The 14,333-nt window shown below is 34.5% G+C and overlaps 1 protein-coding gene across 6 annotated transcripts in view; it reads right to left on the reverse strand.

Moving 5' to 3' along the window:
* The window catches only part of CTNNA3 (catenin alpha 3), a 1,783,011-nt gene that overhangs the window by 343,101 nt on the left and 1,425,577 nt on the right, over positions 1–14,333 (reverse strand). For all 6 annotated transcript variants that reach the window (XM_045040980.1, XM_023240490.2, XM_045040981.1 and 3 more), the window contains one exon: positions 739–890. In XM_045040980.1, the coding sequence (XP_044896915.1) occupies positions 739–890 (152 nt within the window). The remainder of the gene's footprint in view (positions 1–738; positions 891–14,333) is intronic.

Genomic DNA, 14,333 nt, shown 5'->3' on the forward strand with positions numbered 1-14,333 from the left:
TATCTTTACATTTACATTTTCCAGAAAACCTCCACTGTTTTTTTAAATAAAAATTTAAAAAATACTCCACATTAATATTTGAGTAAAACCAAATAAATAATCCTGGCCTCTGTGTATGCAGTATGCCCACAATAAATGACTCAATTTTGCCCTTAAGAAGATGGCATATATTTCCCCAAACAGACAACTCCTAGATTGGGACAGTTCATGTGTTGTTCCTGGCAGCTCCAAGTGAGATTTCTTTTTTTTTTTTTTTTTTTTTTTCCAAGTGAGATTTCTTACAGAATATTCTGAATCTATAATCTAGTATGAGAGGGTTTGACCATAGAAACAACCTGTTTTAAACAGGCACATCTTCCTACCAATTTTAACACAGTAATGAGAAAGATCCTTTCCTTTCCATTCAAGAAAAGAAAGCAAATTATTTTATGTATTTTTCCTTGGCTCCTGATCATGCTATGTGACACCTCAGTGAATTCTGCACACAAGGAATCCTATCATTTCTGCACACACAGCAGTTAAATGTGCTCATTTGCATAAGTTATAACCAAATACATAGTGAAAGTGTTGTTTGTGACAGTAGATTTGACTTCAGGGATACATACGAATTTCTAAAGTTCTAATGGATTTCAGCATTGACATTATGAAATAGAGATAAAATATTTCTTGCAATCATTCCAAGCATTCCAGATGGTGAAGGGCATTACAATAATTCAATGGGAAGCAAAGCAAACTTACCCGAATCATCATGACTGAACATCTGATATCGTGGATTGTATCATAGATCTTCTTTGAGATGTCCACAAATTGATCATCATCAAATACATCCAAAGAGTTTTTACTTAAGGCTTCCAAGGCAACATTCACTTGTGTTACAAACTCAGGAATTGCTGTTAAAATTAATAAGAAAGATAAGATTGTTCTATTTGTATTTTCAGATTTCTGGAGTGTCATAAAAAATATGAGATATTTTTAAATAAATATTTGATTAATAGAATTTTAATTATTTTTTAATGTAAAGAGACCAAATATTTTGTCAGGATAATTTTGGATCTCTGAAAAGTAAACAGAATCAAAGACAATAAACCACATTTTTATAGAAATATTTTCAAAGATTATCTTTCTCCTTTATGTCATTTTTTTTCTACCCAGCCTGGGACCATATAATCATTTCTCATCCTATCCAATATAAGCCTCAAGAAAGTACCAAAAAGAATTGGTGTGTTAACAGTTGAAATTATAAACATGAAGATATTCAAAGAAAGAAATCACCTGAGTTGCTAAATATAGGAAAATGTAATTAAAGGTAATAACTCTATCTCATAGAAATAATAAAAAAAAACAATAAACTTTCTTTTGTTAAGATATTTTCCCATTCGTCAAAAGGCGGGGGTTCCAAGATGGTGGTATAGGAAGACCCTGAATTCACTTTCTCTCATGGACACCAAATCTGTAGGTATATGTGGAATAATTCCCACTGAAAAAGAACTGAAAACTAGGTTAACAGTTGTCTCCACAACAATGGATTAAAGGACCATATCACGAGACGTAGGAGAGGCAGAGATGCAGTCTTCCCAATATCCAACCCACACAATAGGGAGGAAATTTCTTGAATCCAGAGATTCTCCCTAAGGAGTAAGGAGTTTGTGCTCCATATCAGGCACCTCAACACCTAGGATCTGCATTAGAGAGATAAGAGGTGCTGGGTGATAAGTGAAGGAGATTCATTTGCTAATCTTAAGACATCTGCCAGAGGTGCAGGGACAAGTTGGTATGTTCTCTGGGGATGGAGGTGCTGATAATACCATATTTATTCTCTCTCTCTAACTTGCTAGCACAGGGGGGTGTGGGCAAACACAGCCTCACTAAAGCCAAGGGTGTGCCTACCCAAGCACTCTTCTCCAACAATGTGAAAACTGCAGATATACCCTGTCCCCAACCACTCTTTCATAGCTTCACTAAAAGCCCTGGGATTTGCATCTTTTGGCCTCACCCAAGCTTACAGGTGCTTCCAGAAAGGAGCTTATACACTCATCTGAACTCCAAATATTGCAATTGTAAACCAAGGGACACCTCTCGATTTCCTAGCGTGGAAGTCAGCTAGGAGTCAGCTAGGGACCAATTGTGGTCCCACAGGATTATGTATATGTACATACATTAAAAGCTGCTGCCTAAGGATTTGGCTTCCAATCAGCTGAAACTAGGTGCTGACTGAGATCACTCTGTTTTGATACACTGAGAATGTGTCTTGGCACATCCTCAAAAATTGGAACCTATCAAGAATAAATAATCCAGAAACAACAACAAAATCAGGTTACTTAGACAATCACAAAGGTTCAAGACACAACCAAAGCAAGGGCAAAGTTGAACTCCTACACAAAGCCACTGCTTCAGTGCTGAGAGAAGTCACTATTTCACATGATATATAGAAACAAACACAAAGGGTGAAACAAAATGGGGAAACAGAGGAATATGTTTGAAACAAAAGAACAGGATGAAACCTCAGAAAAAGACCTTAATGAAACAGAGATAAATAATGTACATGATAAAGAGTTCAAACTAATTGTGATGTTCACCAAATTTATAAAGATAAAGAAGAATGAATTAACACAATAAAAACTTCAACAAAGGCATAAAACATATAAGTAGGCACCAAAAAGAGGTCACAGAGCAAAAGAATACAATAAGTGAGCTGAAAGATTATATTAGAGGAATTCAGCAGTAGATTAGAAGAAGGATAAGAATGGATCAATAATCTGAAAGATGGAGCAGTGGAACTCACATCAAAAGTGCAACAAAATGAAAAAAAAAAGTAAAGATAGCTTAAGAGACCTATGGGACAACATCAAGCAGAATAATATTTGCATTACAGGGGGCCCAGAAGGAAAAGAGAGGGAGAAATAGGCAGAAATTGAATTTGAAGAAATAATGTCAGAAAATTTACCTATCTTGGGAAAGGAAAGAGATATCCAGGCCCTGGAAGCACAGAGGGTTCCAAAGAATATAAATCCAAAGGGACCAACACCAAACACATTATAAGTAAAATGTCAGAAGTTAAAGATTAAGAGAGAATCTTAAAGCAGCAAGAGAAAAACAACTTGTTATATATAAAGCAATCCCCATGTGACTATCAGCTGATTTTTTAGCAAAAACATTGCAGGCCAGAAGGAAATAGTATGATATATTCAAAGTGCTGAAGGGAAAAAGCTTTCAAATAAGAAGAATCTACCCAGAAAGGCTTACATTCAGAACTGATAGATAAAGAATTTTCCAGACCGCAAAAAGCTAAAGGAGTTCACCATTAAACTGGTGTTATAAGAAATGTTAAAGGGACTTCTTGAGGCAGAAAAGAAAGGTCACTTAACGAATAACAAGAAAACATACGAAAGTAAAACTATCGCTGATAAAGGTGAATATTTAGTAAAGGTAGTGAATTAACCATTTATAAAGGTAGTATGAAAGTTAAAAGACAAAAGTAATAAAATCAACTATAATTATAGTAATTAGTTAAGGGAGGTACAAAATTTGAAAATGTAAACTGTGATATCAAAAACATAAAATGTGTTGGTGGGGGGGAGTAAAAATGCAGAGGATTAAAATGCATTCTAAGTTTCTATCAACCCCAAAAAGATTCATATATATACACACCCACACATATATATGTATAGGTTCTTTTATATATATATAGCTTGTTATATGTGAACCTCATGGTAACCACAAAGCAAAAACCTATATTAGATACATTAAAGGCAAAGAGTAAGGAATATAAACAAGACATGAGAGTTACCAAACTACAATGGAAGAGAGCAAGAGAAGAAAGGAACAAAGAGGAACTATAAAAACATCCAGAAAACAATTAATCACATTACAATAAGTACATACTTAATTACTTTAAGTGTTAATGGAATAAATTCTCCAATCAAAGAGTGCTAAAAGGATGAGAAAACAATACAACTGCATGCTTGCATGCTACCCACAAGAGATTAAAAACAGACCTAGGGAAAAACAGACTAAAAATGAAGGGATGGAAAAAGGTATTCTATGCAAATGGAAACAAAAGGAAAGCTGGTGTAACTATACTTAGATCAGTCAAAATAGACTTCAAAACAAAAACTGTAATAGAAGACAAAAAATAATAAATAAATACATAAATAAATAAATGGCTGTTATATAAAGTGAGTCCAACAAGAGGATATAACATTTGTAAATATTTCTGCACCAATAAGGAACACCTAAATATATAAAGCAAATATTAAAAACCTTAAAGGGAGACATTGACAGCCATACATTAATAGTAGGGGACTTTAATAACCCTACTTACATAGATGGATAAATCATCCAGACAATCAATCAATCAATCAATCAATCAATAAAACAGCGCTAAACAGCATATTAGACCAGATGGACCTAACAGCTATATACAAACATTCTATCCAATAGCAGGAGATATACATTCTTCTTACATGCACACAGAATATTCTTCAAGATGGATCATATGTTAGGACACCAAACAAGTTTTAATTAGTTTAAGAAGAATGAAATCATATCAATAAACTCTTTGACACCATGATATGAAATCCAAATTTCCTCAATTGCAAAAAGACAGCTGGAAAAATCACAAATATGTAGATATTAAACAACATCCCAAAGAACAGTGAATTAATGAAGAAAGAAAAGTATAAATTAAAAAAATACATTGATATTATTCAATGTCAATATAAAAATTCAATATCAGGGTGCCTGGGTGGCTCAGTTGGTTGAGCGACTAACTTCAGCTCAGGTCATGATCTCACAGTCCGTGAGTTCAAGCCCCGTGTCAGGCTCTGTGCTGACAGCTCAGAGCCTGGAGCCTGCTTCAGATTCTGTGTCTCCCTGTCTCTCTCCTGCTCATGCTCTGTCTCTCTCTGTCTCAAAAATAAATAAAAACATTGAAAAAATTAAAAAAAATTCAATATCTATGGGACACATTTCATTAATAAAAATCAAGATCATCTCCAATAATACACAAAAAGCATTTGATAAAATTCAAAACTTATCATAAAACCCTTCACAAAATGGGTATAGATGAAACACACATCAATATAATAAAGTTCATATATGAAAAACCCACAGTAAACATACTCAATGATTAAAAGCTGAAAGCTTTTCCTCTAAGACTAGTAATAAGACATGGATGCCCACTCTTACCACTTTCCCTCAACATATTATTCAAAATCCTAGCCAAAATAATCAGAGAAGAATAAGAAATAAAAGACTCCCAAATTCATAAGGAAGAAGTAAAATTGTCACTCTTTGAAGATGACTTGATACCATATGTAGGAAACCCTAAAGTCTCCACCAAAAATGTTAAAACTAATCAATTTTAGTAAAGCTAAAGGACACAAAATCAATAGACAAAAATCTGTTCCATTTCTCCACGTTAATAATGAACTAGCAGAAAGAAAAAATTAATAAAACAACCCTATTTATAATAGCACCAAAAAGAATAAAATGCCTAGGGATAAATTTAATCAAAGAGGTGAAAGGCTTATACACTGACAACTGTAAGACATTGATGAAATTTAAGATGACACAAATAAATGGAAAGATAATCCAAACTCATGAATTTCAAGAATATTGTTAAAATAGCCATACTATCTAAAACAATCTAGAGATACAATGCAAATTCAATCAAAATTTCAATGACATTTTTCACAGAACTAGAAAAAATATTTCTAAAATTTGTATGGAACCACAAAAGACCCTGAATAGCCAAAATAATCTTGAGAAAAAGGAACAAATCTGAAGATGTCACATTCCATGACTTCAAACTATAATACAAAGCTATAATCATCAAAACAGCATGGTATTGGCATAAAAACAGACAATAGATCAATGGAATAGAATAGAGAGCCCAGAAAAACTCATACATATATGATCAATTAATTTCTAACAAAGGAGCCAAGAATATACATGGGAAAATATGCTGGGAAAACTGGACACCTACATGCAAAAGAATGAAGCTGGACCACTCTCTTACACCATACACAAAGTTTACTCCAAATGCATTAAAGACTTAAATGTAAGACCTGAAACCATAAAACTCCTAAGTAAACATAAGCAGAACCAAAGAAGTCATCAGAATTCCCCAAGATGGAGGCCCAGTTGGAAGACCCTAGGCTTGTATTATCCAATGAACACCACTAGATAACTAACAAATCATCCTAAATAACCCAGAAATTGGCCGGAAGACTGACAGAACAAATTCCACAATTAAACAGAGAAGTGGCCATATCAAAAAAGGTAAGAAGTACAGAGATGTGGTTTATGGCGAGAAACAGATTACAGCACTGTGGAAGGGAGGGAGCCCTGGTGCAGAGAAGGTGGAGAGGTAGAGAGAGAGAGAGAGAGAGAAGCAGACAGGGAACACACAAGGAGAACATTTTCCCAGAGCTATTAGCTTAGAAAATGAAAGTGGCTGAATTTTGTGAGTTCTTGCTAACAGTAGGACTTAAAGCCTGGAGTTTTAAAGGTCAGGGAGCTTGGCTGGGATAGAGCCTGGAGGGCGCTGCCTTGCTCCTGGAGAGAAGGCAGGCAAACAACCCAGGGGCAGATAGCATGGAACTGTGATCCAAAGAATGTCTGGGACACACAATGGGGACATTATTCACTCTTAGTGTGTCTTGGAGAGGCAGCATTTAGAGAGATGCCTCGCTGGGAACAGGGGAGCTGGCCTGTGCCATTTCTCTCTCCCTCCCCTCAGCATAAACACAGAGCCACCTGTGGGAGGCAGCACAGCATTTCAGGCTAAATGCTGGTTGCCTAACCTACTTACATGAAGCCCCACCCTCCTGTGCTCTGTCAGGACTGCCCTTCTCAGTCCACCTTGCCTCAGTCCCAGTGTGGTGGGCCCCCCCTCAGAAGACCAGCACAAGCCCCTACCCACAACATATCTCCCAACCAGAGAATTCTGCAGGGTCTCAGTTCTGCTGGAGTTGGTGTCAGGCCTCATTTCATAAGCAGACTAGAGTAAACCTAGTTAAAACTCACCACATTTAGGCCAGGGATGAAACACTGCCCAGAGAAGGCAAAGGGAGCCTCTGCAGTGACTGGTCTGAAGGATAAAACAGCCAAAATACAATAGTTGAGCTCATGCAGCACACACTGGAGACACTCCCTGAAGCTCCAGGCCTTGGACACTACATGATCTCTTCTTCATACTTTCAGGAGCAGGAGACATAACTGGATTTTCTAACACATAGAAGAAGGCAGAGACTTTGAAAAATGCCAAGATGGAGGAATTTATCATAAATGAAAGAATAAGGTAAGTCCATGGCCAGAGATCTAAATGAAACAGATATAAGTAACATGCCTGATGGAGAATTTAAAGCAACAATTGTAAGGATGCTCACTGGGTTTGAGAAAATAGACTACATCAGTGAGGACCTTACAACAGAAATAAAAAAAAAAAGTTTAAAAAACCAAAGAAGAATACAATAAACAAGATTGGAAACAGGCTTGATGCAATGAATGGCAGGCTGGAAAAAGCAGAGGAATGAATTAATGACATAGAAAACAAAATAATGGGGTGCCTGGGTAGCTCAGTCAGTTGAGCATCTGCCTCTTGATTTCAGCTCAGTTCATTATCTCACAGGCCTCACGTAGGTCTCTGCATTCTGCATGGAGTCTTCTTAAGATTCTCTCCTTTTCTCTTTGCTGTCTGCCCCTACCCTACTCACTCTCTCTCTCAGCAACAAAACCAAAAACAAACAAAATAAAACAAGAAAAATAATGGAAATAATGAAGCTGAACCAAAGAGAGAAAGAAGAATTATACAACACGAGAATAGACTTAGGGAAATCAGTGACTCAATCAAAAGTAATAACATTCTCATTATAGGAGTCCCAGAAGAAGAGAAAGTAAAGGGGGCAGGTTTATTTGAGGAAATTATAGCTGAAAACCTAATTTGGGGAAGGAAACAGACACTCAAATCCAAGAGGCACAGAGAACTCCCATCGAAATCAACAAAAGCAGGTCAACATCAAGATTTATTGTAATTGAATTTGAAAAATAAAGTGATAAAGAAAAAAAAAATCTTAAAATCAGCAAGACAAAAGAAGTCCTTAACTTACAAGGGAAGACCTATAAGGCTAGCTAGAGATTTCTCAACAAAAACTTGGCAAGCCAGAAGGGAGTGGCATGATATATTCAAAGTGCTGAATGGGGAAAATCTGCAGTCAAGAATACTCTGTACAGCAAGGCAATCACTCAGATCAGAAGGAGAGGTAAAGAGTTTCCCAAACAAAACTAAAGGAGTTAGTGACCACTAAACAAGCCCTGCAAGAAATATTAAAGGGGACTCTGAGTGCAAAAGAGAAACCAAAAGTGACAAAGACAAGAAAGGATCAGAGAAAATATCCAGAAATAACAACAAAACACATAATAAAATGGGAATAAATATATATCTATCAAAATTACTTTGTATGTAAATGGACTAAGTACTCCAATTAAAAGACAAAGGGTGTCAGAATGGACTTAAAAAAACAAAACAAAACAAAACAAGACCCAGCAGATAGCCTTTCCTCTGCCATTCTGCCTGCTGCTCCTGTGCTCCTATTCAATAAACTTCTACCTTCTTAAAAACAAACAAACAAAAAAATAAGACCCATCTATACGCTACCTATAGGAGACTCATTTTAGACCTAAAGACACTTGCAGATTGAAAGTGAGAGGTTGGAGAAACATTTATCATTTAAATGAATGTCAAACCAGACTTTTTGTTCTTGTATTGTTTTTGTATTGCTTTGGTATCAGGGTAGTAATGATTTTGAATGTGTTCCCTCTATTCCATTATTTGTAAGATTTTGATAAAGACTGTCATTAACATTTTTTTTTTTTGATGTTTAATAGGTTTCACCAATGAAATCATGTGGTCTTGGGATTTTCTGTGCTGGGAGATTTTTGATTCCTAATTCAATTTTCATTCTTGTTATTGGTCTAAGAAGATTTCCTGTTTCTTGGATTCAGAATTCATGATTCAATCTTGGTAACTTACGCATTTTTAGGAATTATGTATTTTTTTTTCTGAATTACCCAAGTTGTTAGTAAATAATTGTTTATAGTAATCTGTTATCACACTATGTATTTCTGTGGTTATCTGTTGTATTGTTTTCTCTTCCATTTCTCATTTTGGTTTTTGAGTCTTCTCTCTCTCTCTCTCTCTCACTCTTTCTTAGCTAATGCAGTCAAAGCATAGCCAATTTTCTTTATTTTTTGCAACAAATGGTCATCGCTCTCAATGTTATTTCATTATTTATTCTGGTCTCTATTTTATTTGTTTCTAACTTTTTTTTCCTTGTTATTTCCTTCCTCTACTAAATTTCAGCTAAGTTTCTTCTTTTTGTAGTTCCTGTGTATATTGTTAAGTTTATTTCAACTTTTTTTCTTAAGAATTTATAGCATAAATTTCACTCTAATATCTGCTTTTGCTACATCCCATAGATATTAGAATATTGAGTTTTCTTTTTCTATTGTTTTGAGATACATTTTGATTTACTATTTGATTTCTTACTTGGTCTAATGCTTGCAGTAGTGTGTTGTCTAATATTTATATTTTAAATGTTTTACATTTACCAAAAAAGGAAAACATAGGCAGTAAGCTCTTTGATAGTGGTCTTCAGGTTGAATTTTTGAATCTTACTTCAAAAGCAAAGCCAACAAGAGAAAAAATAAATAAGTAGGACTACATAAAATTAAAAAGTTTCTGGCCAGCAAAGGATATCAATAAAATGAAAAAGAAACCTACTAAATGAGAGAAAATATTGGCAAATGATGTATTTAATTAGGGGTTAATATCCAAATGACATAAAGAACTCATACAACTCAACACCAAAAAAAACAGTGTAATTAATAAATGGGCAGATGGGTATCTGGGTGGCTCAGCCCGTTAAGCGTCTGACTCTTGGTTTCAGCCTAGGTCATGATCTCACCGTTTGTGAGATCAAGCCCCATGTCTGATAGCATGGAGCCTGCTTGGGATTCTCTCTTTCCCTCTCTCTCTGCTGCTCCTCCACTCACTCTAGATTTCTCTTTCTGTCAAAATAAATAAGCATTTAAAAAAATAAAAATAATTTAACAAATGAAAAAATTGGCAGAGAATATTTACCTAAAGAAAATGAGAACACTAATTCAAAAAGATATATGTTCATTGCAGCATTATTTACGATAGCCACAATATGAAAGCAACCTAATTGTCCACTGATAGGTAACGGATAAAGAAAAGGCAATGTGTGTGTGTGTGTGTGTGTGTGTGTGTGTGTGTGTACGTGCGCATGCATGTACATGCACACACACACACACACACACAATTGAATATTACTCAGACATAAAAAAAGAATAAAACCTTGTCATTCCCCAAAACATAGATGGGCCTGGAGGTTTTTATGTGAAGTGAAATAAGTCAGAGAAGGACAAATACTTTATGATTTCATTTACATGTGGAATCTATATAAAACAAAACACATAAACAAAAAAAGCAAAACAAAACTAATAAAGAGAACAGATTGGTGGTTATCAGAGGAGAGGGGGATGATGGGTGTATGAAAAAGGTGAAGGCCAATTGTATGATGATAAATGGTAACTGGACTTTTTAGTGTATACAAATATTATTATGTTGTATACCTGACACTAACATACCAATTTTACCTGGTAATAATTAGATCAAAATAAAACAGTATGCTGCTAGCATAAAAACAAACACATAGACCAATGAAACAGAATAGAAAGCCAAAAATAGGCCCATGCGTCTCCAGTTTAATCTGTAACAAAGGTGCCAAGAGCACACAATGAGGCATGGATACTCTCTTCAGTATGTGGTTCTGGGATAACTGGATATCCAAATGCAAAAAGATGGAACTGGACCCTTATCTCACAGCATGAAGACTTAAAACTCACAGCATGACGACTTGAAACCATAAAATTACTAGAACACTGGAAAACTACTACTTGACATAATTGACATTGGTCTCAGCAATGGTTTTTTTTGGAAATTACACTAAATAACAGGTAACAAAAGTGAAAATATACAAGTGGGATTGAATTAAACTAAAAAAATGCATAGAAAGGAAACAATTGGCAAAGTGAAGAGAACCTATATAATGGGAGAAAATATCTGCAAACCACATATCTGGTAAAGGGTTAATATCCAAAATATATTAAGAATTGATACAACAATTTATACAAGAATTATTTTAAAAACAAATAATAATAATAACCTAATAATCAAATGAGCAGAGTGAATAAACATTTTTCTAGGAAAGACATACAGATGGCCAACAGGTATATGAAAAGGTGCTCAACATCATTAAATATCAAGAAAATGCAAATCATATACCTCATACTTGTTAGTATGGTTATTATCAAAAAGGCAAATGATAACAAGTGTTGGTGAGGAAGAAGAGAAAAGGTAATACTTTTACACTGTTGGTGAAATGCAAATTGATATAGCCACTATGGAAAACCATATGGATATAAATACAGCGTGATCACAGTCATATGTAGAATTTAAGTTGAAGTCATAGAAGCAAAGAGTGGAATGGTGGTTGCCAATGGCTAGTAAGTAGGGGAAATGAAGAGATGTTAGCCAAAGGGTACAAAGTTTCAGTTATGCAGGATAAATGAGTTCTGGAGTTCCAAGGTACAGTATAGTAACTATAGTTAATACTACTATATTAGAGTAGTTAAAATTTGCTGACAGTAGATCTTAAGTGTTCTTACTACTACAAAAAAAAAAGTAATAATGTGAGGTGATGAACATGTTATTTATCTTGATCGTGACAATCTTTTCACAATGTACATATATATTAATATATCATGTTTTACATCTTAAATATATATAATTTTTATTTGTCAATTATCTCTATAAAGCCAAAAAAATAAAAACATAAAAAATGTAAAGAAATAGATAATCATATGCAAACATTTCCAAAATAACATAATATTGAAGGAGTCTAAGGATGCATCCGTTAATATGGTCAATCTATAGATTGCCCTTTTTTAAATTAAGATTTCAAAGTACTCTCAAAAATTTCTCTTAAGTTTACTTTAAAGGTTAATGATAGTAACATTCATTAACTCTTCACTAGATTCAAGGCACTTTTGTAAATGTGGACTGTGATTTAAATGATAAAAAAAAATACCCTTGTTAATCTGGGGTTAAAACTTAGTTGAATGGTGAAGACAATGAAAAATGAGGAATCTTGTCCAGGGTAGTTCTGCAAAACAGAGATATGAACTCACACTGCCAGGATGTACAGTCTACACTCTTAACTACTATACTATGTTCTATTGAAAAAGTCTCTATACTCTTTACTACAATATTATATTTAGGAAGCCTCTGCCCTATGTGAAGATGCAAAATTAGAAGAGATTAATTTTTAGAGCAATGATTCTACCACTAGAAGATAAGAAGTACTTTATCTTACACAAAAATATTGATAAATATTATTTTTCCTATATCCAAATCTCTGTCTGCATGTATTGCATATCATCTCTTACAATCCTATCTGCTATGTTTTTGATATAGGGAAATGTTGGTGATATTGGGCACTAAAACTTTATTTAGTCCCCTCTTTCTTTTACCTACTAAAATATATTATTTATACCCTACTTCTTAACTCCTACATCTGTCAGGACCATCTACCCTGGCCTTTCTTCTGTCCATTCTTTACGTGTAATAAAAAGTGTTACCTGGTCATGTGTGGCTATTAAAAATTAAATTCGTTAAAATTAACTAAAACTTAAAATCCAGTCCCTCAATCACATATTTCAAGTGCTGTTGACACATGTGGCTGGGTTGACTACTGTTTTGAGATGGAGATACTGAACATTTCTATTATCACAGAAACCTCTTTGGATAATAATATTCTATAGTGAGATTCCATGACACCACTGTCTCACTTTCAATGGATGGGATATCAAAGGCAATGAGAGAGCTAACTCATACCACCTCACCTAGGAAAGAAGTCCCAACCCACAGCTTCCATTTATATGGATGTGAATCCCAAAGCACAGCTCTAATCTAGATTTTTTCCCTGAATTCTAGAACTCTGTATCCAACTGCCTCTTAAAAATTCTATCTAAATCTTTCATAATACCTTAAAATCATCCTATCTAAACACTCACTAAAAAGAGTTCTTCTCATCTACCAAACAAATGTACACAATACATTTGTACACAATAATACTTAAGCTCTCCCTATCAAAGCCTTCAATCTGTTACAGTATACTGTCTCTAGAAGAGTGAAACTACTACCATCATCTTCCTGTGTAGATCTTGGCTAAAAAAAGACAAACAAAAAATCATGCAAAGGTCTAGTTTTCACTGCCATGTGAGATAATGTGAGAAAGATTTAGAGTATTTTAAGGAAAATAAAACATAGCCTTTTCATTATTGCTACATGATTACATTTTAACTCCTCTAGAGGCCTTTTGCTAATAAACTAATATTAGCTCCAATTAAAATAAAATCTTTCAGAAGCAAATGTTTAATTTCTGAAGTACAGATGGAAACTACTACTTTTTCACTCTAACAGCATAAATGAACTACTCAAAGCTGATATGTAATACATTTCTCATTTCATTAGCTTAAACATCAGCTGTGGGTGTGCTTTACTCATACTATGGACATATGGTTGCTTGGATGAGACTAGAAGTGAATTTTTTTTAATGCTTTCAAGAAAATACAAACTGAGTATAATTAAGTAGCCAGTTAATGGTAATTTAGAAGGAACAACAAATTGACAAACCTGCCTTGAATGCATAATCTACCTAAGTTTCATGAAAATGAGTTTTACACATAATATACCATGATGTTATACAGTCATTGATCAAGAAAGGAGGGGGCACCTTAAGCAAATTCACTCTAATCAATTGAAATGCCAGGTAGTATAAACTGTTCTGATGTTTAGAGCATAGCTTTATTAAACAAAGGTGGCTTCTGGGTCAATACATTCTAAGCTTCAAACTTAATGTATCTTGTCTATTTTATATTGCCAAATTCTAAAACAGTCCTGAGCTCTTTAGAAATCTGTACTTTCTTATTGACTTTATCACAATATACAGAATATGGCACTGTGCTAAGCATTTTATATGCATTGCCTCATGTAATACAGCAGCCCTGTAAGGCAGGAGCTATTGTTATCCAGATGAGGAAACTGAGATCATACAGCTAATATGTGGGAGCTGATAATTGAGACTGCAGAGCTAGCTCTCTGAATCCCAATGCTGTACTGACTCCTTTTTTTTTTAATTTTTTTTTCAACTTTTATTTTATTTTTGGGACAGAGAGAGAGAGAG

Source organism: Felis catus, chromosome D2 (assembly GCF_018350175.1).
Source record: "Felis catus isolate Fca126 chromosome D2, F.catus_Fca126_mat1.0, whole genome shotgun sequence".
NCBI lineage: Eukaryota > Metazoa > Chordata > Mammalia > Carnivora > Felidae > Felis > Felis catus.